This window comes from Sturnira hondurensis, unplaced genomic scaffold (genome assembly GCF_014824575.4).
Source record: "Sturnira hondurensis isolate 20B ecotype Veracruz unplaced genomic scaffold, ASM1482457v3 Scaffold0008196, whole genome shotgun sequence".
Classification (NCBI taxonomy): Eukaryota; Metazoa; Chordata; class Mammalia; order Chiroptera; family Phyllostomidae; genus Sturnira; species Sturnira hondurensis.
Window position 1 is genome coordinate 18,911,386 of NW_028080827.1, and position 26,563 is coordinate 18,937,948.

The window sequence follows — 26,563 nt, forward strand, 5'->3', positions numbered from 1 at the left end:
CCAGTACCCTGGCCGTTGTGCACCTTTACATCTTGCAGCCCTTATACAGGCTGTCTGAGGCCAGTTAGAACTACTGCTTTCCTTATCCATGGTTTGCTGGAATTTTGGGACATCCGGGTTCCATCACACTGATACCTTCTTCCCCACCAAAAGACGTCTTAAGGAATTAGAAAGTAACTCTGCACACAAAAAACTGAGATTTTTTTTTGTTTTGAAATTTAATTTAGACTATGCATAGCTGAGTCTTTCCCCTGTATTGCAAAGGTTAACTAAAATGTGGTACAGTTGGCTTTCCTTAATAGACTAAAATTTCCAGCCCATTTATTTGATGTGGAGAGATGATGCCTCCTTTGAAAGCATTGGGCCAAACACTTATACACCATCTGGGAATTTAGTGAAACAGAAAAGTCTATGAAAAAAATACCCACTATTTGCAAATTGGCTGCTCTCTGTGGAGCTCGACATGGTTTAACTCTTGTTGGTTTGGTGCTTCTGGTTGACCCACTTGACTCCTGGCTCTGGACTCATGTGTTTTTCTGTTCTTTTCTGCAGGATTTCAGGGTGGTTGTGCGCATTGATTCCTGGGAGTCGACATCTGTGTATCCAAATGGACATTTTGTGCGTGTTTTAGGAAGAATCGGAGATCTGGAAGGAGAAATTTCCACCATCCTTATAGAAAACAGTATTTCAGTTGCCCCTTTCTCAGAAGCTCAGGTCAGATTTCCCCGAGAACATTGGTCTGGCGAAAGACATTTTGTACATTTCCTTTTTGCCTTTGTTATTGTTTGTTTCATCATTAAGAAAGAAAAAAATCATTGCACTATGTCACAACCTACTGTCTGAACGCACAGATAATGGAAAAATCTCACTCCTCTTTTTTCTATTTGGACCAGACTGAAGTCAGCTTCAGGGGCAGAGGGTAGTTTCCTATAGCCTCACAGCTCTCCAACTTTCACTTTTTGCAACTGTGCATAAAAATGGTTTGTCGGTGTCTTATAGTCACTACGCATCCATCCCCAGTAATTGCGAGGGTGCCAAGTTCCAGACCCACTGGGCTCCCTCTCTGTCATAATTATTCAACGGCAAAAAGCTGCAGGAAGCAGCTTTTTGGGTTCCATACAGCTCTGATCCATGGGCAAAAAAATATCTTGCTCATTATGACACAGTTTTGTAATCTTTACAGAAGACAAAAGTTTTGTGAACATAAAGCATCAGCTATTTTCATCACTTTGTGATCTTTTAGAATCCTTATAAATCTTGTTTATTATTCTGGCTGTATTCATAGTGTGCACATACTATTTCTGCTCTGCTTCCTTCAGTTAAAATTATTTTTATGTATTGACATAGCCTACTTATTTTTAATAGTTGTGGCAAATTATTGTATATTGATGTACTCTAGTTTGCTTAAGCGTTCCTCAGTTGTTGGGCATTTTAGCTGTTTAATTTTTTAGTAGTATAAAAAATGCTACTTCAGTTTTATAAACAGTGCTTTTTTTCCTTTTTAATCATTTTTCTTGGAATGTAATCCTTCAAGTGAGATTACCAAATCAAAGGACATAAAAAATTCAAATAGCTTTCGTTATGTATCGGCAGATTGTTCTCCAGAAAAATTGGACCCGTTTGCATCACCATCAAGAGCATATGGGTGTTCTTACTTTCATTAGAGTTTTAGACAGAACAGTAGCTATAACAGTAAAATATTTTAGAATATTTTACATTATTAAATTTTTATGTTTAACATTAGTTTCTGGGAATTATTTGTTGACTTGTTTCAGCTCTTAGCAAAAATGTTAGAATAAAAGGACCAGATCTCTCTTCCCTTTAGCCTACTTAACAGCAAATTGATGGTTTAAACAGGTAATAATGGAGAGAAAATGCCCTAGATTGGTCCTGCTTAAATTATCTTTGAAGAATAAACTTTTAATATTTGGAACATGTTGGGTTTCTTTTTTCAGGGCTTGACTTGAATTAAAAGCTCAACTACGTTGAAATAAGTGGGTCACTTGAAAATGGGGTGGAGGCTGCCCCCCGTTTTTCCCTGCTCCAGCCCCGTAACTAAAGAGACTGGTGAGAGCTGTGGGACACTCCTGTCAGGCCGGGAGCATCCTCGGGCAGGGACTGCGCCTTTTCTGTCGACTCCTGCGTTTCCAGGGCCTAGCACGGTTCCTGACGCATATGAGGCACCTAATCAATCATTATCGATCAAAAGCAGCAAACGCAGGTTAATTGCAGCGGGTAATGGGGAATGAATGGGACTTCATTGAGGTCACACTGAGAATGTCAGAGAGTAGATTTTTATAGGAAACGTGTCCTGGGGGAATTGCTGAATATTTGGCCTCTCGTTGCACAGATGTGTGAGATGCCCGTGAACACACCAGAAAAGCCCTGGAGGGTGAGTCCCGAGGAGGAACGAGACCGCAGAGACCTGAGGAAAACCCACCTCGTATTCAGCATTGACCCCAAAGGTTGTGAAGACGTGGATGACACGCTCTCGGTCAGAAGCTTGCCCAATGGCGACCTGGAACTCGGGGTTCACATCGCAGATGTCACACACTTTGTGAAGCCAAATTCTTGTATTGACATTGAAGCCAGGACACGGTAATGCTATTTGAAGTCAGCACTGTGATTATTTGTGTGTGGCTGTAACATATTTTGTCACTATGCTAGTTTCAGATTTTTGAAAGAGATGTCACAATTTCTTACAATTCTCAGTATCTCTTCCCCAAAAAATACAATTGAGTTGAGTTCCACTTCCCCTTCCTTCAGAAAAATAGTCCCCAATCACTGCACCTTGCGGTTGGTAACAGACCCTTTCTGTAGTTTCCTTCTGAACTAAAGAGGGTTAAATTTTTCCATGCAGCAATATACTATTCCATATAAATACTGGATCATTACACTCTAATTTTTTTATACAACTGAGAGTTGTGTCACTTCTTTTTATGTCGTGGAAGCATATTTAGCCCACAGCGGCATCGCGTAGAGGAGTGGAACCAAGGGAACAGCTCTATTACCCAGTCGGCTGCACTTTATGGGAAACAACAGCCCTGGGGCGTCTGGGCCGGGGTGCCACGGTTCCCTCCGGCCTCCGTGCTGTCAGCAGTTCTGCATCTTGCTGCTGAAGGTCATGTTCTGGTGTGTGTGTCATTCACAGGGCCACCACTTATTACCTAGCAGACCGACGCTATGATATGCTGCCCTCCATCCTCAGCGCTGATTTGTGCTCCCTGCTGGGGGGCGTCGATAGGTGAGTTCATTATTTCTGCCTGGGTGGTGCCTGGCGCCCTTGCTTCTGGCCTCTGTCTCCTTTCCAGTGTGCTGTCACCCCCAGGCCCCACCCCTCCTTCCCCCTGTGTCCTCCACACCCCTCCGTACCACTTATTCTCAAACAGCTTTCTCTCTCTAGTCTTCCCTTCCCTTCCTGTTGTCTTTCCTCTCTCTCTACCTGTGAGGCTATTTCTCCCTGTTTTTTTGCTTTTTAAAGTCAGCTGAAGTCTGAGAACAAACAGGTAAAACTTTGTTGGTACATATTCCCTGTTTGAGGCTGTTTTGCCTGAGGAGCATGAACTTAGGAAGGGGGTTTTTTTGTAGTTAAAGTTTATATCTATTTTTGAGTAGATAATACAACCTAATATAGTCCAAAATTCATCGGTTCTGAAACATATTTAGTGAAAGATCCCTCTTACTGCTTTTCCTTGGTTACCAATTTCTTACATATTTTTCTAAGTATAAAATACATATGCACAAGTACGGACATGTCTTTTTTTACACAAATTGTGACATTATATTTAGGGTGGGGCAAAAGTAGGTTTACAGTTGTGAGTATGTGAAATACAGAATTATTCTTGTATTACTATTTATTAATTGTTGTATTATTTTCCATAGATCCTATAAACCTAGTTTTGCCCCACCCTGTATAGGGGAGGTTGGGGGAAGGGTGGGGGAGACAAAAAGTGCTACTCAGGCGGAAATTTGGATGAAGCTTTGCTGGCCGGCCTGCTCTCATCTCCTGCTGTGTGGCCTGGTTCTATGTGTGTGTGTGGGGGGGGGGGGGGTGAGGTGTGGACCCCAGCTGTTCAGCACCTTGCTTATTTTTTTAACTTGATGTATTTTGGGGATCATTCCTTGTTAATAAAATTTGCGTATGTATGCAAATATGGATTGTTTCCCATCTTTTGCTGTTACAAACAAAACTATACCGAATTACTTGGAACATTAGTCATTTCATATTTTGTAAAGTACAGTGTATCTGGAGGATAAATTCTGAAGTGGAATTTCTGTATCAAAGGGTGTGTGTATTTGTGTTAGATAGATTTAATTGAATTGCCCTCTAAGAGGTTACAATAATTACATTCCCACCGTCAGTGTATGAGAATGCTTGTTTCACCACAGCTTTGCCAACACAATATGTTGTAATTTTTTAATCTTTGCCAGTTTGGTAGATAAAAATGGTATCTTAGAGTGGTTTTAATTTTCAGTGTAACTCAATTATTATGACTAAAGTTAAACATTTTTTATACGTTTAACAGGCATTTATCTATGCCTTTCTGTAAATTACTTCATGTTCCTTCACCCTTTTTAGAGTTCTTGATCATTGATTATAGAGTTCATTAGTCATTGATTTTAGGAGCTCTTCGCATCTGAGGAAAATTAGCCCTTTGCTTTTATATGAATTGCAAATATTGCATGTTTTTAAGTATTTAAATGAGTGATGTGGTGGCTAAGGGATTCTTTACTAAGTGAACTTTTTGCTGATTTACCTACCATCAAGACTGCTGTCGCTGTTCAGTGTTGTCCTGTGGGATCTCAGAGGCTTTGCTCTCCTTTACCAGGGAGCCCAACAGACGTGACGCCCTCCCTCAGTTCTGTGCTGTGGAGAACAGGGAGGTGGGTGTGTAACATCCGTGTGAACTCATTTCATGTTTGCTCAGAGGTCACCGGAACCTGGTCTAATTTTGATTTAGTGGTGGAGTGTTTGGGTTGAGACATCAGACCCAAAACCTGTAGCAATGCCATTTGTTTCAAGTTCCACTTAGGGTCTAGTTTTGCTTGTTTCAAAAATGGAAGAATTAGCCCTGGCTGGTGTGGCTCAGTGGATTGAGCACCTGTCTGTGAACTGAAAGGTCACCAGTTCAATTCCTGGTCAGGGAACCTGCCTAGGTTGTAGGCAAGGTCCCCAGATGGGAGCGCATGAGAGGCAACTGATCAATGTGTCTCTCACACACTGGTGTTTTTCTCCCTCTCTTTCTCTCTTCCTTCCCATCTTTTTAAAAATAAATAAATGAAATCTTTTTTTAAATGGAAGAATTAAATAATGATTTCAGTGCTATTGCTTTTGTAGGTATGCTGTAAGCGTCATGTGGGAATTGGATAAAACCTCCTATGAAATTAAGAAAGTGTGGTATGGCAGAACGATTATTCGATCAGCATACAAACTGTTTTATGAAGCAGCCCAGGAACTACTGGACGGAAACTTTAACATCATTGATGATATTCCAGAATTCAGAGATTTGGATGAGACGAGCAGACAAGCCAAGCTAGAGGAGTTAGTGTGGGCAATTGGAAAGTTGACCGACATAGCACGCCGCATCCGAGCGAAACGAGACTGCTGTGGTGCCCTGGAACTGGAAGGGGTCGAAGTTCGTGTACAGCTGGATGAGCAAAAGAACATTCATGACCTCATCCCCAAGCAGCCCCTGGAAGTCCACGAGACAGTGGCTGAGTGCATGATCCTGGCCAACCACTGGGTGGCCAAGAAGATCTGGGAGAGCTTCCCTCATCAGGCCTTGTTGCGCCAACACCCTCCTCCACACCAGGAGTTTTTCTCAGAACTAAGAGAATGTGCTAAAGCAAAAGGCTTCTTCATAGATACACGGTAATTCCTCTTTTGAGGGGGCAGAGGAAGGGAAGGGATTGCTGTACACTTATTTATCTTGCAGTTCTTAAAAATGTGACAGCCAGATCTTTGACCAGAAATAGAAAGCTTGTTGGCTCTCTTTCTTCACTGACTAAAATGTAGGTGTAGAGACTTGAAATTAAAACAAGTCTATTGAGGCATAGCTTTGACCCACTAAAATTTGTAAAACAGAAGTAAGAAACTTGGATTTAATTTCATCTACTCCTTAGGCAAATCCCAAGAAATCATTCTATTTATTTTGCTACTTCAAAAATGCAGCACTACCATAGGACACCACACTAATGGTAAATTTATACCAACCTTCCATAGACTGAGACTTTTTACACCCCACCTCCAGGATAAAATATTTTCCACATTAAAAGTGATATATAGCCCTGGCTGGTGTAGCTCAGTGGATTGAGCACAGGCCCGCGAACCAGAGGATCGCGGTTCGATTCCCAGTCGGGGCACATGCCTGGGTTGCAGGCTGGTTCCCTGCAGGCCAACTCCCAGCAGGGGACACACTAAAAGGCAACCATACGTTGATGTTTCTCTCCCTCTCTCCTCCCCCCTAAAGATAAATAAAAATTTTTTAAAAAGGGATATATAAAGAGGATATTTCAATATTTTGTTGTGAACTAACAGGTGCTAATTTTATTCATGAGTTAGAATGGATTTTTGGCTTCCATCTTTAGGTGATGGTACCTTTTGCTGGTTTGTTGGGTGGCTGAGCTCCGTGGTGGGTGCAGGCACATGTGCTGTGGGCTCTCAGATACCCTTTTGTGTCATCCCTATTTTACAGGTAGGGGAAGTAAAACTGGAGGGGTTAGTAACTTGACTACAGTGCAACAGCTGGTCAGGACTGAGCCACTACTTGAGTCCACCTCTGTCAAACTGGGAAGCTCTCAGCAGTGCCCACTGCACCGCTTTGCTCCTCCGCCCATCACTCCCCGTCCTTCCCCCTTTCCTCTCAGGGGCACACTGCAGAACTGTGTGCTCTATTGTTATGTCTGCAGTATAATTCTACATCTCCTGGGTTTTTAAAAATTATATGAGACTAAGTAAAAATGCTTTCTGTCTCATGAAATAATAATAATTTAGGTTTCTTTTACTTGTGTACATCAGGCTTAGTTTAGTTTTGTTTTTTAACTGTCTGGCTCCATAACTCTTGATTTTAAAAATAGAAAAAGTCCATTCTTTGACCTGTACAGTATTTTTAGGATTAAGGGTGTTAAGAATTCAACAAATATTTGACCACCTGCTATGTGCTGAGCATTAACTTAACCTTACAGGTATTGACACATTACTCTTTACTGTTAAGAAACATTTAAATGCTGATACGTTTTTGTTTAAATCTTAAAATCAAACTAGATTTCTATCATTGAAAAGAGTTCCTTCCGAAATGTGTCCAAAATAAATTTCACTCCTCTCAGATGAGAGCATTCAGACTGATGAGTGAAGTGTGCCCCTCGGAGTGTTGGCTTATAAATCATTGCTGGGGACTAAGTAACAGTTTTTCCCTGTTTTTGTCAGGTCTAATAAGACACTGGCTGATTCTCTGGATAATGCGAATGACCCGCATGACCCCATCGTAAACAGATTGCTGCGCTCTATGGCTACGCAGGCCATGTCTAATGCACTGTATTTCTCCACTGGATCCTGTGCAGAGGGGGAGTTCCATCACTATGGTGAGTGACAGAATTTTTCTTTTTTTTTTTTTAAAGATTTTATTTATTTATCTTTAGAGGGGTAGGGAAGGAGAGAAGTATCAATGCATGGTTGCCTCTCGTGAGTCCCCCACTGGGAACCGGCCTACAACCCAGGCATGTGCCCTGACTGGGAATTGAACTGTGATCCTCTGGTTCGCAGGCCTGTGCTCAATCCACTGAGCTACACCAGCCAGGGCAGAATTTTTCTTTATGTGCCCATAATCTTGAGCGGGTTGTTTTAAAAGTATTTGTTGTTGTTGTTGTTGTTGATTTCGATCTTTTGGCCTCTTTTTAAAGGTCTTGCATTAGATAAATACACTCATTTTACTTCTCCAATAAGAAGATACTCAGATATTGTAGTGCACCGATTATTAATGGCAGCCATTTCAAAAGATAAGAAAATGGAAATTAAGGAAAATTTGTTCAGCAACAAAGATCTGGAGGAATTATGCAGACATATCAACAACAGAAACCTAGTAAGAGGGGTTTTAATTTCTCTTCCTATTATGTCTTTTGCTAAAAGAATATCAGTTTTATTGTATAACAGAATGAAGTACTATATATTTTAGCAAATTAAATTTTAGAAGTATTATAACCGATGAAATGACATGAAAAATTTTGAAGTATGTTGAATAGCTCTTAATACATTTACAAATGTTCTGACGTAATTAACTGTGGATTTGGGAGATTTAACCATAGGTTAGATGTTTCTCCCAAAGTGTAGAAATGAAAAAGATCATCTATCATCTTACCACCCAGGGGTAACCATTATTAACAATTCTACATAATACTTTTCATTTATAACAGTATTACACCAGGTCTGTTTTGCAATCTGCCCTTTTCATTTAACACGTTATTGTTGGCACACCATGTCAAGGTAGTTACGTCATGGTTTTAGAAGCTGCTTTGTGTTCTATTCCAGTCATTGCTAGTGGCTTCAATATTGTACAGCATAAAACTAGACCATTTGGTGAAACACAGAATTAGAAACTACCTAAATGTTTAATAAAATCTTTTATACCCAATGTTCTATACTTGTTTTGCAATATTATAGCCACCAGCCATGTTTGCTATTTACATTAAAATTTTTTAAAACTTAAAAATCCAGTTCCTCAGTCACACTAGCCCCCTTTCATATATACTAATAAACATGTGGCCAGTGGCGACCTATGGGGCAACACAGACGTGCAACTTCCTCAGCACTGGGTGAAGTCTCCTGGGCAGCCGTGTCCTAGGCCACCTAGTTCACAACCAACCTTGTGTATGATTTTTACAGACAGCTCGGATTATTGCCGGGATAAATTCCTGGTAATAACGAATGCTGAATCACAAGGTGAGCACAAATGGAACTGTGATACATACTACTAAATCGCCCCCCACAGGAGTAGTACTAATTTCCACTTCCAACAACAGGATTTTGGTAGGATACTTTTCCGCTACCTGCATGAACTATACATAGTTTCTAAATGACAAACTGATTGCTTTCTTAAATTTTTAATTTTCTAAGACACTTTTGAGGGAATGATACTGATGGTTTTGTTCCCACAAAAATTGATTTAATTCATCATAAAGAATACTTATATTAATAGTGTTATAAAATCTAGCCTTTTAAAGACATTGTTTTTGTGGGACAATGAATTTTGTCTCTTCTGGGAATGTCAGGGAAGTCTGTCGTCATGACTTGGGGCCGTGCTTCTTGCAGGCAGCTCAGTGCTCTCAGAAGCAGTCTACTGAGCTCTTCCAGTGCATGTATTTCAAAGACAAAGGCCAAGAAACTGAGGAGCGCTGCATATCCGATGGGGTTATTTATTCAATTAGAACAAATGGTGTGCTTGTATTTATACCGAGGTATGTTATATCTAATATAAGAAATTGTTAACAAATCATAGTTAAACTAAAAGTGTAGAATACAAGCAGTACTTTAGATATAACTTACTGAAATATTAATTGTAGCAATTATTTAGTTATATGTATATCTGTAATGTACATATAATTCACTATATATGTATAAAAGATTAGAATCTAGTATATCTGTATCACTCTTAGAATAAAATTTTACTTATTTGGCAAGATATTTTGTTTCTATCTGATTAATGAAATAAATATTTGGAGGTAAATCACAAGAAAAAATGTTTTTAATCTAGAAGAAAAGCTAGCATTCTAGGTAAATATACATACAAGATCTGCATACTAAGAATATATTATCTCTGGATTTTTATTCTGGCAATGATTCAGGTTTGGGATTAAAGGTGCTGCTTATCTGAAAAATAAAGATGGTTTAGTAATCTCATGTGGCCCAGATAACTGTTCTGAATGGAAACCAGGATCCCTCCAACGCTCTCAGAACAAAATCACCTCCACCACAACAGGAGGGGGATCTGTTACATTCCATTTGTTTGACCATGTAACAGTAAGTCTGTATTTACATTAAGTATTGCTTTCAGTGTAAATAACAAAGAATGTGATTTAATAATATGCATTCTATTCTCTATGATAGGTGAGAATATCTGTACAGACCTCACGTTGCCATTCTGATACAATCAGGCTTGAAATAGTGAGCAACCAACCATACATGGTACCAGACACAGAACTTTTTCATCAGACTGCTCTCTTGCCAAAGAGTGATTTAGTGAAAGAAGTGACTAGATCTGTGGAGGAAGCTCAGCTGGCCCAAGAAGTCAAAGTAAACGTCATTCAGGAAGATTATCAAGAATATTGCCAAACCAAGGGAAGAAGCCTGTACATACTTCTAGAGGAGATACGGGACTTAGCTCTCCTGGATGTTTCAAACAGTCATGGATTATGAAATACTCTCCTTACTTCAATAAAAGAGCTTTATCTTATGTTTTACCTTCTTTTCAACATTAATGTTAATCTGGTTTTTTGTCACCCAATGTTCTAGTTGATAGAGATTGGGTAGATATTTCACAGACCATAATCCCCCTTATCTGCAGTTTCGCTTTCCATGGTTCCAATCACCCACAGTCAACCATGGTCTAAAAATATTAAATAGAAAATTCCAGAAATACTCAATTCGTAAGTCGTAAATTGCACGCCGTTCTCAGTATCCTGGTGAAATCTTTTGCTGCCCCACTCCATCCTGCACGGGACAAGAACCGTTCAGTGTACCCACAGCATACCAGTGGGTATATGCTACCAGCCTATTAGTCACTTAGCCATGTTATCAGATTGACTTCCTATTGGCCCAAAAGCACGGTAATAGTGATGCTGCCAATTAAAATGTGCCACAGAGAAGCGATCCAGCACTTCCTTAGGTGAAAAGGTGACAGTTCCCAGTAAGGAAAGGAAAAAAATCACATGCCAAGGTCACTAGGATTTATCCACAGTAAGGACTCTTCTGTCAATGAAATTGTGAAGGAAAAAGAAATTTGTGCCTATTTGCTGAGACCACATTCACATAACTTTTATTCCAGCATTTTATAATTGTTCTACTTTATTATTGTTAGTTTCTTACTGTTCCTAATTTATAAATTAAACTGTATTGTAAGTATGTGCACATAGGAGAGAACATGGTATATATAGGGTTGGTACTATCCAGCCTTAGACATCTGCTGGGGGTCTTGGAATGCATCCCCTGCAGATAAGAGGGACTACTATATGTATAGAATATTTTCTCATCATTAAAGTTGCATTAAACCAAGTACAACTAAGTCACTATGGAAACTTATTTTTCAGAAATGAGTAGCAGATGGTGGCTCTGCAAATCAAGTGGCCAGTAGCTTTTTAATAAATTCAGAATTGGTATTTGGGTAGCTTATTTCAAATCAGGTTTTTTCAGTAATTACTACCTTGGGTCATAGGTCCCTCTGACGTGTCAGATTAACTTTCCAGTCACTTACGGATACCAAGACTTAGTCCTACCCACCTACCCTCTTAAAACAATTTCATCATTTGACTCTAACCTTCCCTGTTGTCCGCAGCAGCAGTCGGTGATAGGGCAGAGGAGTAGGGGAGGGTACGCAGGTTATGTCTGTTCTTAAATCTCCCTTCCCACCCTTTTTTGAGTTCTCCTCAGGCGATGAGTTGCATTGGTCTTACCCTCCTGGTTGGCTTGTCACCTTCCGGCAAATCCCACCACTGGAAAAATAACTCATTTCTCTAGGCATTAATTGCATCTGGAGACTAGGCTCCATCTTCTAGGTGATCCCATTGGCAGCAATAAGCCACAATCCTCAAAGGCATGCGCTTCTTGGTTCCTTACTGTGCCAGTCCCCAGCATGCCCACAGCCACCCCTGCCTCCCATACCTCACAGGTTCTTATACTCAACTTCCTGGCCTTTCAAACAAACCATCTTCATCGCTCTCCATCCTCACCTGAAGTCAGGAAGCCTGAAAAGAGGAAGATATCCAGCTTCATGGATAGAAGGCATTTCAGCACTACCAATGCCAGTCCTTCTTCTAAATAGCAACTTTCCCATCTCCTAGTGTGTAAAAACTAGTTTTCCCTTCCTCCCTCCTCCTATGGGAATCTGCAGCCAAGAACCAGACAGACCATCTTTAAACTTGGTTGTTAATGTAGTACTTCCTTATCTTTCTTTACCCATCTACCAAGTTGATAAACTCAGGAAAAATTCTAACCAGGTCTTGCCTGATACTTCTAGCCTCATATTCACCATACCCAAATCATCCTTATTTCAGTTTTCATTTGTTTCACCATTGTACATGTACTCCCCAATCCTCAGAATCTCCATGAACTCGAAGGTCTCCTGTGAATCCACCCTAGGAGCTCTCTGTTCCTCATAATACTCTGCAAGTCTTTCTTCACCTGATCAGTGGATACCAAGGAGCATTAGAACCTCCCTAAGCACCTACATAGCCAGGCAATTTATCAACCTTTTATGTGACCCTTTAAGAATTAAAGTCACTCCTCAAAATACATGTAAGCACATAAAAACCTTAAACATTTAAAAAAAATTTAAGACTTTATTTTTAGAGAGAAGGGAGGGAGCAAAAGGAGAGAAATATCTTTGCCTCTCTTATGCTCCCTACTGGAGGCCTGGCCCACAACCCAGGCATGTGCCCTGACCAGGAATTGAACCAGCGACACTTTGATTTGTAGGCTGGCACAGCACTCAATCCAGACCCACACTGCCAGGGCCATTTTACCAAAAATGTAAACTGCAGAACTAAATAGCAATTAGAAACTTTTCAAAAGCCTCTAGAGACAGTTTATAAGATTTTTGTTTGTGTTTTTAAATGAGTATCATTGTTTGTTCTATATTTATATCTCAAAACACCAACCAATTTAGTGAAAACAAGGCCTTCAATGGCACACCAGCAGCAGAAGCTGCTTATTAACTACTTATCATTATTATGAAGTCAAATCTATATAAAAACACTAAGAAAATAAATAGACTTAAATAAAGTTAATAAAAAACAAGTATAATTACAAATAATACCAGATTTTAAACAGGAATCCGTACACATTTTACTACATAAGGATTTTACTCAAAGTATACAAACACATAGTAATCTTAGACTCGCAGGGTACCAAGTTAATTTTCCCTTGGTTGAGGCCTATTCAGCATTTCTGGGTGAAGCATAAAGTTACTCTGTACGATTTTAATTTTAAAAAGACTGGTCCACTTGAGTCTTCTCTGTATTTAACTCTTCCTCTTCATCTACTATATTGGCAGCACCATCATTACGTGTATTATCTAGAATGTCTTCGTTAAATCCATCTGACTCCTCCTCGTTTTGATCCTCACCTATTTTAACATCTTCGACTGTCTGTGCCCTGGATATGTTCATTAATAAATCTGAAAAGAGAAAATCATTATTACACATTATTTAAGCACTTAATCCAATGTTACCTAACACAAATCTCTTCACAAGCTTAGATCAATAGAATATCTATGATCATTTTAGTTCTTGTTAATTATGATCAATTTCTCTCAAATAGCCATTTTTGTACATGTATAAATTAAAAAATGCAAGGGGTCTTGGCCCTGGCTGGGTAGCTCAGCAGATTAGAGCAATGTCCTGATATACCAAGGTTACAGGTTTGATCCCCATTGAGGGCACATACAAGGAGCAACCAATGAATGCATCAATAAGTGGAGTAACAAATCAGTGTTTTTTCTCTTTGTCCCCCTTTCTTTCTCTAAAACCAATCAATATATTTTTTTAAATTCTTTTTTTAAATTCGAGGTCTTGAAAGGTAGTAAACTCAAACTCTCAAATCATTGCAATAAACAATTGTTCTCATTCACAACTACTAGCCCTGACTGGTGTAGCTCAGTGGACTGAGCACGGGCCTGCGAACCACATGATCGCAGTTCGATTCCCAGTCAGGGCACATGTCTGGGTTGCAGGCCAGTTCCCAGTTCCTGGCAGGGGGCACACGAGAGGCAACCATGCATTGATATTTCTCTCTCTCTCTCTCTCCTTCCCTTTCCCTCTAAGATAGATAGATAAAATCTTTTTTTAAAAAACCACAACTACTAGACAGAAGTTTTAAAACATCACATGCTCTAAAAGTTGTGTGTCAAGTGATCTACAATAAAGAAAATTTAAGGTACTAACTTCTATTTGGGTAATTTTAATTAGAAGATGAGCTTTAAAATGCTTATTGCCAGGTATACTTTGATAATGACAACAAGACAAAACCCTGCTATCAGGAGTGGTTGATATTTATTACTGCCATGCATTTTTTTCACATGGAAGTAATAAAACATTCATTTGTAAATTTAAAAATTAAATTCGTTTTAATTGGAAAAAATGATAATATAGTCACAGCAATTTTAACTTGAGAATTTTATCTTGGGTAAAACTAGTTTTGTAACATGGTAATCTTCATTACTTACTAAAATTCTCATTTTCCTATTTCAAAAGGAAAAACTGGATTGGAAATTGAGAATAACATGCCATCTAGCTTCATTCAAAACCAACTTGCAATTATTTTTAGTTTTTACTATTGATTTTAGAAAGAGAGAAACTTCAATTTCTTGTTCTTATCCATACATTTATTAGTTAATTCTTGTATGTTCCCTGACCAGGGATCAAACCTGCAACCCTGGCATCCTGGGATGATGTTCTACCCAACTGAGCTACCTGGCCAGGACTGCAATTATTTTTAAATATAGTTTTAAAAAACTTAGATGTCTTATTTCCAAATCCACAGTCTGTTTTCAAAACAACAAATTTTAAGGCAGCTTTACTAGACAGAAGGTAATATAACAGGTGATCAAGCTGATAGCTCACAACAAAAGTGACACGATGCAGTTAAAACAAAAATTTCAGAACCACCTATTCATGCCATAGCAAATGGCTCTAAAATCCTCAATTGGTGCAAAAGGCATTTTATATGTTTAGGAAAGGACCATAATTAATGTTCATAATTATGATCCTAAAGATAAAATTATGTGTCACATGCTTTAAGGAGTCAGGGAATAATGTTTTTCAAAGATTCAGAATAAATTTTAAATGATTAAAATAACTTTTTAAGAGGAACTCAACTATTCAGAAAACCATCTTGGATTCATTTATTCTTTGAGGATATCAAACACCTAACACATACACAGTCTCTCTCTCTTTCAAATGTACATAAACTTAATATACTACGTCATTTTTCTATTCCTAGAGGTATTTTATCTTGGGACATAGTAGAGAAGTTAAAATTTCTAACATATCCTTGTATATTAATGGTAGCACATAAAAAAACCATAAAATGTACCATTTTCAAGGGACTGACTATTACTCAGCAGCTTTGCCTGCCTTCTTTCCAAGGCCAGCTGTTTATTTCTCTCAATTCTTTGTTGTTGCTCTTCGGTTAGGCTTCTACTTGACTCAGAAGCAAAATTCACATTTTCAGATGAGTTTGTCAAAAAGGGATCTAATTCAGCAGCAGTTACATCATGGCCATTATTTTCCCCTACTTCATCTGCAGTAGAAAGAAAAAGTGAGTACAGTCCTAGGATTAAACTCGTTAGACACATGCTTGATTTAAACAAGTAAAAGGAATATTGATAAATCACTTTAAAGAGGTATTTTAAGTCAAATGAAAAATACTAGTTTAAAAATATGCACAAACAGAAAGCAAAAGTTCTTGGTTATAATTAGAAATATTTTATGTTTGGGGTAATAAAAGAACTTAAAGAATCCAAAGAATATTCTTGCTTTAAATTAAACAAAAACATTTTAATAGCTTGCCATAATACACAATAATAATCTTACGTAGGCTATTTTTTAACAGGGTAAAACTCAGATACAAAGTGAAAAAAGGAAAATTTAGAGATCCGTGCACATATTTCCAAGTTAACATTTCAAAAAGTTCAGTGCTCTCTACATTATTACTGTTAACAAACTCTTAAAGCCATGTACACTAGTTATCTCCAAGTAAGATGCCCCTAAAATGATCCAGTGTAAAATTATAAATTTTCACCTTCCATTTATAATTCATTTAAGAAAAATTAAGTTTTACTATTTTATATTTAACATAAGGACTGGCAGTGATAAACTATCACTTAGCCATATGACAGTTATTATGTGGTCTGCAAGCTATCTTAATAAAGGCAGCTCCACACTGAGGTAGGGTGGGGGAGTGGGGCCCTCACTCATCCTTCAATTTCAGCACACCAACACATGGCTGATTCTGACTGCCCAGTGAAGTAGACTAACAGACTATCCAGTTTTAATCAAAACAACTCCAACAAAATGCACAAGTGGTAGTTTTACTGCTTAAAAAGATTGTTGCAAAACAAACACCTGAAAGCAGACGATAATACAAGAACAAGCAAACAAAAAAAAAAAGGCAGAGCTGACACTTCACCTTCTCTACTTCATTCACATTATTCATTAACATCATGGGGTTAAGAAATGACCTCATCACAGATCTGACTAGTAGGCAAGAAAAAAATATTCACGTCACCAAGAACACTGCTTGAAACATTAGTTCACGAAAAATGAAAAAGAAAAATAAATTTACATATATTGATACCACCCTTGTCTTATGCATTTACTGTGCCTCAACGTATTAACTAGTGACAGTAAAAACCATCACAACCAGCAAAATATTGAAAACATGAATATAAACCTTTACAATTATTCTAGTGAGACTTAAAAATCATATATTTAATCCAGTCTTTTGCAATCCAAACCCCTTTTGAGGTTTTTTTCATTAATGAAAGACCAACGGCCATATATTTTTCCTTCCTGACATGGATAAAATTTGTGACAAGAAACTAAAATGCATTCCCTTGTCACAAAATAATGATGGCGTCCAAGTAGAAAACATTGCTGGGAAAGTTGAGAAACAAGTATTAGAACCAACTGTCCAACATAGTTTTTTGGTTTTTTTTTTGAAGATTTTATTTATTTATGTTTAGAGAGAGGAGAAGGGAAGGAGAAAGAGAGGGAGAGAAACATCAGTGTGTGGTTGCATCTCATGCAGCCCCTACTGGGGATCTGGCCCACAGGTCCCACAACCCAGGCATGTGTTCTGACTGGGAAATTGAACCAGTGACCCTTTGGTTCACAGGCTGGCACTCAATCCACTGAGCCACACCAGCCAGGGCCAACATATAGAGTTTTATTATGCTTCACTTTATAGGACTTAAAAGATTCTGAATTAATAACAATGAAATGCATAATAAAGAATTACATTTTTGTGAGCCATGAAAGGAAAGATACTGTCATAGGAAATGGCCTCTCTAATACAATGTTTTATGGATAAACAATGTGAATGTAACCCCTGATGTAACTTTGACTAGTATAAAAATGGGATTAAAAACAGCCCTGGCTGGTGTGGCTCAGTGGATTGAATGCCAGTCTGCACACCAACGAGTTACCAGTTCGATTCCCAGTGAGGTAACATCAATGTGTCATTGCCTCTCATGTGCCCCCTACTGGAGTCCTGGGTTGCAGGCCAGGTCTCCAGTAGGGGGCACATGAGAGGCAACGACACATTGATGCTTCTTTCCCTCCCTTTCTCACTTTCTTCCCCTCTCTTTAAAAATAAATAAAATAAAATCTTAAAAAAACAAATTCAACAAACAAGGCTCTCTGCTACAGGTCTCCTCTATGTGCCCTATATTTCAACACACCTGTAATCCCAAGAATGGTCCTATTTGTGTAGAGGAGTAAATGAATCATCTGCCCGACAAGTTATTGCTCATCTTTTAACATTCTTGTGATGCCTCCTCAGTGAAGCTCTGCCCCTCCCAGATAAAAGTAACTACTCTCCTTTGCAACCTACCCTGTACCCCATTCATAACTCTAGTTACCGCACCATTCAAACTACTGCAATGTTATGCCTGACTTATTCACTAGTCTCTGAGCCCCTAAGACAAGGGATCTCATCTTATCTTTATCCCTGAATGTTTAGCGTACAGTGCACAGGTCAAAAATGCAGCTGACTAAACTAACCAACCCAGTAGCACGTTATGGGATTTAGTAATATGAACAAATTCCTTTCCATACACCAAATCCCATGCCATCAGTACATACCATATATTACAAATAAATTAAATTTTGGATCATTTAAATCACAATCTTTCACACTTTTAAAAGCAATTTACAAATAACTTAAGGGAATTCTATACGGACCCTGCCTTTTCTGCAACATCTATTAAAAGTTAAAAAAATCAAAAGCAAATATGTATGGAGCCATCGCACAGAAAATCTGATAACTATGCAGACTCTGTCGGCAGGAACCATATGCTTTGATGTGTGTGACCGCCTAAGGTTGCACCGTACAGCTAACCAGCGCAATCAATACCAGGAACAGTCACGTGGGTCTTCCTAAAGTCCTACATCCAGGATCTGCACTCTTCGGTGAAATATAAACTATTTCACCACCAAATTATTCTGCCTAATTGCCCAGAGCCACTTTTTTTAATGGCCTACATGTACATGAACACTACATTTTGTCCACTGTTTACTAATAAGCGCTACAAAGGATCCGTGGATCACCATCAGAATTCTTGAAAGCTAATGTTCTATGGCTCAATAGATTTTTACATCTCATAATAGCATTGCAGCCATGTCTTTAAAGAAACAAGTATCATACGCAAAATTTTAAATGTACCATAGTATTTTCACTCATGCCTATTTACTGTATTTTAATTATATACTCAGCATAGACTACAAGTTCAATCATATAATACTGTCCATCCCAACTAAATCCATTTCTTTTAAAAAAATTGTTATAAAGTAGACAAACCTACATTCTTACCATTATTGCTAATAAAATCTTCATGTAAAATAGGGAGATCAAGTCGAATTCGTTTTAAACAGGTCTGAAAATAAAGAGATGGTCTTACATTTTCACTAATAACATTTGGGGGGAAAAGGTCATTTATTCTATTCTGAGTTTCAAAAAAGTTTTTCTTCAAGTAACTACTATTAATTTTCTTTCTCTCTACCAAGACAGATTTCAAAATGAAGACCCCGAACAGCTATTTATTAGCCTTAAAACTAAATCTACCCTTGTACTATTCAACATTATGAATGATATTCACAATAATCTCAGCACATACCTGAACTTCCTTTTTATTTCCCAAGTATTCAACTCTGTCGATAAAATCCTCAAACTGCAGTTTAGGGAATAGCCTATGCGCCCAGTGCTCCATGTGTCTGATTAGTGTCTTCAAGTCTTCAGCCTGGCACATAAAAATAAAAATGCTAAATAGGAAACGTACTCTCAGAACTGACCTTGTCAGCAGATTTTAGAATTGAATAGTAATGCCAAAGTCATTGGTGTCATTTTACATTTATAAGGTGAAAAAACTTTTAAGAAAAATATCTATTAAGGACTTAGGGGATTACAGTCTAAAAAAAGCACTGGATACAATTTTCTTTTTTAAATCAGAGGGGGGAAATGGATGAAAACTTAATAAGAGTTAAAAGACAATCATGTATGTCTTTTCGGGACTGTAAAGTAATACTAAAAATAAGCTTTAATAAACTATGTCAAGATATCTTTTAGAAATAAGTAAACGAAGTGGCAGGTCCCTAAATCACATGTAGACAAGAAAGCACTGAGAATTCAGCATTGCAGAAACATACTCAGAAATCCCAAGGGCAAAAAGTACTGAAGACCAATAAGAACAGTTTAAACGTTCTCAAACCAGAATACCTATATTTGAAATTTCAATTTAACATTAAAATTTTTTAATAAAATTAAATAAAGTTTAATAAATTGGACTTACGAATGAGAAAAGTTCCTAATTCTGGGTTTTAGTATAAAATATAATATTCTTCTCTTAACAGTATTTTAAAATAGGAGAGTGGTTACAAACCGGTTTTGGATCAGACTACGTAGATTCAAATCTCAATTCTACCCACTTTACAGCTGTGACTTTGACAAATGACTCCTCTGTGCTTTCTTCATGTATAATATGAGGAAATACATAACTCATTGGATCATGATGAAGACTAAGTAATACAAGTTAAAGCACCTCACTCAAAGTGAGCACTCAAATGTTGNTTAATAAAATTAAATAAAGTTTAATAAATTGGACTTACAAATGAGAAAAGTTCCTAATTCTGGGTTTTAGTATAAAATATAATATTCTTCTCTTAACAGTATTTTAAAATAGGAGAGTGGTTACAAACCGGTTTTGGATCAGACTACGTAGATTCGAATCTCAATTCTACCCACTTTACAGCTGTGACTTTGACAAATGACTCCTCTGTGCTTTCTTCATGTATAATATGAGGAAATACATAACTCATTGGATCATTATGAAGACTAAGTAATACAAGTTAAAGCACCTCACTCAAAGTGAGCACTCAAATGTTGGCAATTACTATTGTTATTTACTAGTCTAAGAAGTCAATGGTTAAGACAATCAACTCTAGCAATAGCTAAATATGTAATACTGAGTGAATTGTCTTATCATTCTCATTCTGATGATAAAAAGTTATTTTTTAAATAAATTTTTTAAAGATATTTTATTTATTTTTAGAGAGTTGGGGGAGGGACAGAGGGAGAGAAACATGGATTGACTGCCTCTTATATGCACCCAGACCAGAGACTGAACCCACAACCTAGACCCGTGCCCTGACCAGGAATCGAACTAGTAACCTTTCACTTCGCAGGACGGTGCCCAGCCAACTGAGCCATACTGTTCGGGGTAAGATAAAAGTACTTTTAGAAATTCAATCACCTAATCTCATTTTCCAGTTGTTAGGGGTAGCTGGCTACCCACCTCTCAATGTCATTTTAGACTCAAAAGGAACAAAAGAAGAGAAGTAGCTAAATACAATGGGAAGTCTCTGGGAGAAAATACTAAGAATTTTCAAGGGCAAAGTACAGAAGACCAGATAAACCCTTTCAGAACCCATCCTCACCCAGTGAAATGCAAAATAATCATCTTTCATATAAATCTTATTATAAAAATGATGAAGACTTCGTAAATTCAAAGCACCAATTCATCATTACTACCTGAAAATTTCAACAAGAGCAATGAATTAACTGAGCTGGGTATGCCTTTAATATATCCTGATTTATATTTAGTTTTATGGCAAAACAGGACACACAGGCTTATATTCTCTTCCTGTCCACTGAAGCTGAGCAAACACACGTTTTCAAAAACATGTGTTTTGAAATTTTGGGATTGTTTTTGACTCCTTTATCACCCCTCTAAGTTCAATCAACTACAAGTACTGTATGTTGATCTCTACTACTACCTTATCCAACCTATTTTCACCTTGTTCCACTGGTAGTGCAGCAGCCTCTCAATTGCTGTCAGGTTCCAGTCACTTCCCTCTTTCCAATAATGTTACCAAGATGCAGGTAACGTTATTCTAACTGGGCTATGAAATGGGAAAGCCAGGCTCTGCCCTAACTGGTGTCACTGGACACTTAAAACTGTAAAACTCAGTCTCCTTAATAAGATAATGGGACCAACACCTATCCCAGGCAGCTCAGTTGGTTAGAGCATCTTCCTGATGTGGCAAGGTTGAGGGTTCCATCCCCTGTCAGGGCACAGAGGAGTCAACCAATGAAGGAACGCATAAAGAAATGGAATAACAAATCAATGTTTCTTTCTTGCTTGCTCTCTCTGAAAAATCAATAAAGATTAAAAAAGGATATACTTGAAAATACTTCATGAACTGTAAAAAATATATATATCTACATGATTCAAAGAAAAATTTTCAATGGCCCTGGCCAGGTAGCTCATTTGGTTAGAACACTGTCCCAATACGCCAACGCTGCAGAAGCAACCAATGAATGTATAAACCAATGAATGTACAAGTGGAACAACAAATTGATGTTTCTCTCTCTCTCTCTAAAATCAGTTAAAAAAATAAAGAAAAGCTTTAAATGTATGTTTGTCCAGGGAAAGTGACTGACAGTTCTTAAATGTCTCCATTTTTCAACAAAACTTAACTGCCTGTTATTATGAACGAGGCATGGTGCCACATCTTGGGGACACATAAATGATCAATACAGGTAAAGTCCTAGCTCTCATAACGCTTAAAACCACTCTCCAAGGTAGACAAAGTAAATTTTATTCCTCAAAATTATGAAGTATAAACTCAGGCTTACTAATTCACATATGATTTTACTAAAGCCGTACCATGGCAAACCAAGACTACAAGACATGTTTTCTGATTTTTCTAAAAGTGCCTCTCCACATTAGTTTCTCAGAAGAGACAATGAGGAATGGTTATATCTGTGAAACATTCTAAGATTCCTAACAATGTGGTATCAGGCTCAGTTTTATAAATAGCAAGCTCTACATATAGTGGGTCCTGCATCCATGAATTCAACCAACTGTGGAATGAAAATATTCAGGGAAAAAAATGTTACCCTGTTACTGACATGTGCTATGTAGTCAGGCCTACGATGGTTGCTGCGTCTATACTGAGCATGTACAGACTTTTTTCTTGTCATCATTCCTTAAAAAATGTAACAGCTATTGACTTAATATTTACATTGCATCAGGTATTACAAGTAACCTAGAGATGATGTAAAGTACCTTATATGCAAATACTACGCCACTTTATGTAAAGGACTTAAGCCTCTGTAGATGTGGGCATCTGCAGGGGCCCTAGAACCAATAACCCACAGATACTGAGGAATGATTGTATTTTAAAAAACAAAGGTTTAAAATAAAATCCAGACATTTCTTACCTCATGACCTTTACCTTTGAATTTTGCCTTATCAAACACATGCCTTAATGCTGGAAGCCCTCTCTCTGAAGTTAATCTGTGAGTAGAAATAGGTTTTTAATTCCAGGTTTTCTGGATCCATCAAGGCCAAACCATGACCACAAGAAGAAAAGATATTATCTGAACTAAAAAAAAAAACTTTATAATTATTTGATCTCCAAATACTCCCAACCAAAAAAAAGCTTGTAACTTGAGGGGGGGAAAGATGTAAAGAAAAAGTACAAATGTTTAAGGAAATAGTTAAAATACCTCTGGGCATCCAGCTTGGGTATATTCCTTTTAACTGTTCTCTTTGGAGGTACAGGAATAGGTGCCCCTCTTCCTGACTCTGGTGAAATATTGCAAGATTTAATATTACTTACATAATTTAAGCCTCACCTATAAAATACATCATTTCTAAGCTGATAAATGGATAAGTGAATACAGATATTTTTGGAACTCTATACAGACCGTCCTCAGGTTCAGCTCCTTCACCACCTTCTCTTTCTGGAGACATGGGGGGTGGGAAAGGAGGAAAAGTTTCATCTTCTACATGCTCATAAGCTGATAGGCCAACCAAGCCATCCTCGTGTGGTTCCAGCATCTTTTCTCTGGGGAGAAAAAAGTAAACACATTTACTCATGCACATAGTCTTCCTACTACACAGTTAAGATCCACCTGCAGCAAAAGTCATGTGTTTTAGTCTGTTAAACCATATTTCAAACTCAGAGATGATGAAAAGAAGTGGAGATGATAATAGTTATGGAATAAAGAACTGGGCTAAAAACCAGAAGAATTGAGTTATAATGTATACCCCACCATTAAATAACAATGATTTTCAACAAATCATTTTACCTCAACTGTTGAGTTTCTCCTATCATAAAGTGATTTGGACTTTCACAGAGTTCCAAACTGTGGTTCAAATGGGTGTGAAATATGCAAAGGGTAGGTACCTCACCAGCAACTTCAACCAAAGCAGCTTGTAACAAAAATCTGTTTACATATTGATCTTCTAGGTAAGGTATCCTTTGAAGAAAGAGAAATAATCCTCAAGTCAGTAACTTGAAAGAATGCCTTTCAGTATTATCTTACTTGACCTCTCAGCAACATCTGACACTTTTGATTAGTTGCTTTTTCTGGAAAAGTGTTTCCACTGTCTTCTGAAACATAGTATCACCTCATTTTCCTCCCTTTGGACCCTCCTCCTGGATCTTCTTTGAAGATTCATCTTCCTCTAACCTGGTCAGTAAGTATCCAAGACTATTCTAGGCCCTCTTCACTCATTTACACACATGGTTTGAATAAGCATTTACAGATGACTAATTTTTTTTACTTCCATCTTAGGCATCAAATCTGACCTCCAGATCCCTACTTTAAATTTCTCAAAGGCACCTATAACTCATCATGTACAAAACCAAACTTCCCATTTTCCAAATTCACTGAATGACATCTATCCAGCTAAGTCAGAAACCTACAAGTCATCCTTGACACTTGCTTCCCTCTAATCTACATATACTGTCTATTTTACCTCCTAAAAACCCCTTGAATCTGCCCATTTCTCCCTGTCTCCACAACCACCCCCTAACATTGTGACTTGGATTACTCTATTACTCCTATCCACTTTTGGCTTTTCCAATCCATTCTCCGAATTAGTTAGGTTGGGCCTTTAGAAATGTAAAGCTGATTGCTTTACCACTTGGCTTAAATATTTCAATGGTTTCCTTCTGCTCTTAGATAGTGATGAAACTCCGAGGCTCTGCTTGGTTTGGCACCCTTCTACTTCTCCAACCTCACTCCACACCACTCTTTTTTTTAATGTTTTTAAAATTTATTTTTAGAGAGAGAGGAAGGGAGGAAGAGAGAGAAGAAACATCAATGTGTGGTTGCCTCTCGTGCGCCCCCTACTGGGAATGGAATCTGCAAACTTTTGGTGCCCAGGCTGGTTGCTACTCAATCCACTGAGCCACAGCAGCCAGGGTTCCACACCACTCTTCATGCTCTTCTCTTTCAGTTTTTTAAAAGAGCCATAAGAGCTCCCTTAGACCACTAGACGTTTTTGTAAGGACATTTCCTATCTTTTTCTTTTACTGATTCTAAAAAGAGGAGAAGGGAAGGAGAAAGAGAGGGAAAGAATCACCCACTTGAGAAACTTCAACCTATCATTGCCTCCATCAGTTGCCTCTTGCTGGCATCCTGACCTGACCGGGCTCCAACCAGCCAGCCACCTCTCAGTTTGCAGGATAACACCCAACAAACTGAGTCACACCAGCCAGGGCAGGACGTTTCCTACCTGAAAGGCTCTGCCCAGACTCCTAATCTCTTTCAGATACCTACAACACCTCCACAGAAAAGTCTGCCCCAATTTCCCTACACAGAATCCTCCTATAATAAGCATTCAAAGTATCAAGTACAAGTTTCAACATTGAGTTCTACTTATTCGATTAATGTTTGCCTCCCGTACTAGACTGTAGCTCCAAAAGGACAAAGACCAGGACCCGGGCCAGGTGGGTAAGTGGGTTGGAACGTCCTGTTAACCAGAAGGTGGTGGGCTCCATCCCCGTTGTGGGGGGAGGCCACCATCCATGCTTCTCTCACACATGGATGTTTGTTTCTCTCTCTCTCTCTCTCTCTCTCTCTCCCCTTCCTCTCTCCAAAATCAATGAACAGGGTTAAAAACGGGCGGGGGGTGGGGCAAGACCAGGTAGGTCTCTTTGTGCTTCAACACCGCATCCCCGAACCTGGTACACAGCAGATGCTCAATATGTATTTGCTGAATGAAGGAATGAAGAAAAAGAACTCCAAAGCTTCCCCAAAACTGTGGTCCTGGAGCTGATGATCTGTATTCTCACCAATTCTAAATCTCCATGACCATAATACATAAAGACAAAATAAGTATCAACTCGATGATGGCCCACTGTATCTTCAAGTAAGGAGCAAGAACCATCGACTTTCAAAATCGGAAGAAAGGCCATTAGAGATCATAGCCTCACAAGCAGCAAGGTTAGTTCTACCGGCCTAACCCGAGGTCCCTCCCTGCCGACCATCCCCGAGCACACCGAGTTTCGCAACCCATCCGTTCCCCAGCATTCTCACCCTCGCTCCCCCGCCTATTCTCTTCTCACTTCGACTTCACTCATTCAATCAATCAATCAATCAATCTTCAGGGGATGCTTTCTATGTCTAAAGCCCATGGACAGAGGCTGGCCACGTGAAGATGTACACGGTACACGTTCCCTCCCGCTAGAAGACTAGGCTGAGTGAGAGGCGGATCCGAAACATAAACACAAAGTCAAAGGGCCCGCCCTTACCCCACCGGTCTCCTGACCCGTCAGGCCTGTCCTACTCCGTTCAGGCCACCCTAGTCCTGTCCTCCAACCGCACGCTCTCCTTGCACTCCCCAGCACCCCGGCTTCTCCTCCTGAATTCCCCGGCCTGTTCTCCTCCGGCAGGGACTTTGCTCACCCACCAGCCCGCTCTCACCTCCGGCAGAAAGCAGCCGTCACAGAACCAAGCTTGGCGGGGAAAGCAAAACGCACTTCTCGCGAGACTCTAAAGCTACTGCCGCAAAAGAGCCTTTAGCATTTGGCGCCAAATCTGCCCACTTCCGGGTTGAAGCTGCTGGCCCCTCCTACCTCTGGTCACGCCCACTACGACGGACCCCGCCTTTCCTGGGGTCCCCCACCGCCTCCAAGTCCCGCCTACCCACTTCCGACTCATCCTTTTCCCGGGTCCCGCCTACCCCACAATTCCCTCCGCACAGTTTCCTGCTGCCCGAATTCCTCGGACGTGATGAGGCTTGTTATTCGCGTGAAGTTCGCCTTTGTGTTGCTCTAAGCAGTT

At 39.0% G+C, this 26,563-nt stretch overlaps 2 protein-coding genes and 1 non-coding gene across 8 annotated transcripts in view; 1 reads left to right on the top strand and 2 right to left on the bottom strand.

The window, feature by feature from the left end:
• DIS3L (DIS3 like exosome 3'-5' exoribonuclease) overlaps positions 1-10,464 on the top strand; it is a 31,983-nt gene extending 21,519 nt beyond the window's left edge. For all 4 annotated transcript variants that reach the window (XM_037054183.1, XM_037054184.1, XM_037054185.1 and 1 more), the window contains 9 exons: positions 553-714; positions 2,351-2,598; positions 3,152-3,244; positions 5,339-5,872; positions 7,427-7,581; positions 7,900-8,078; positions 9,305-9,450; positions 9,838-10,012; positions 10,100-10,464. In XM_037054183.1, the coding sequence (XP_036910078.1) occupies positions 553-714; positions 2,351-2,598; positions 3,152-3,244; positions 5,339-5,872; positions 7,427-7,581; positions 7,900-8,078; positions 9,305-9,450; positions 9,838-10,012; positions 10,100-10,408 (2,001 nt within the window). In that variant the 3' untranslated portion in view covers positions 10,409-10,464. The remainder of the gene's footprint in view (positions 1-552; positions 715-2,350; positions 2,599-3,151; positions 3,245-5,338; positions 5,873-7,426; positions 7,582-7,899; positions 8,079-9,304; positions 9,451-9,837; positions 10,013-10,099) is intronic.
• Positions 10,465-12,818: 2,354 nt separating this feature from the next.
• TIPIN (TIMELESS interacting protein) lies at positions 12,819-26,318 on the bottom strand. 3 transcript variants are annotated; one of them, XM_037054188.1, is made up of 9 exons: positions 26,204-26,318; positions 23,677-23,749; positions 23,195-23,334; positions 22,994-23,072; positions 22,706-22,781; positions 19,101-19,223; positions 18,797-18,860; positions 15,299-15,505; positions 12,819-13,382 (listed from the first exon to the last, which is right to left on the bottom strand). In XM_037054188.1, the coding sequence occupies exons 3-9, from the start codon at positions 23,325-23,327 to the stop codon at positions 13,192-13,194; spliced, it is 873 nt and encodes a 290-aa protein (XP_036910083.1). In that variant the 5' UTR covers positions 23,328-23,334; positions 23,677-23,749; positions 26,204-26,318; the 3' UTR covers positions 12,819-13,191. The 3 variants fall into 3 exon arrangements, with proteins under 3 accessions (XP_036910083.1, XP_036910082.1, XP_036910084.1); XM_037054187.1 differs by having other exon boundaries at positions 23,579-23,749; XM_037054189.1 differs by lacking the exon at positions 23,677-23,749.
• On the bottom strand, positions 18,218-18,353 carry LOC118992666 (small Cajal body-specific RNA 14). The gene has a single exon (XR_005067685.1).
• Positions 26,319-26,563: the final 245 nt, after the last annotated feature.

Excerpts from the sequence above, each read along its gene's own strand:
- TIPIN (XM_037054187.1), bottom strand. The coding sequence starts at position 23,604 with ATGATAGGAGAAACTCAACAGTTGAG. Across the intron at positions 18,861-19,100 it reads GAAATAAAAAGGAAGTTCAG|ACCTGTTTAAAACGAATTCG; the intron begins GTATGTGCTGAG and ends CTTTATTTTCAG. Across the intron at positions 15,506-18,796 it reads AGATTTTATTAGCAATAATG|ATGAAGTAGGGGAAAATAAT; the intron begins GTAAGAATGTAG and ends TTTCTACTGCAG.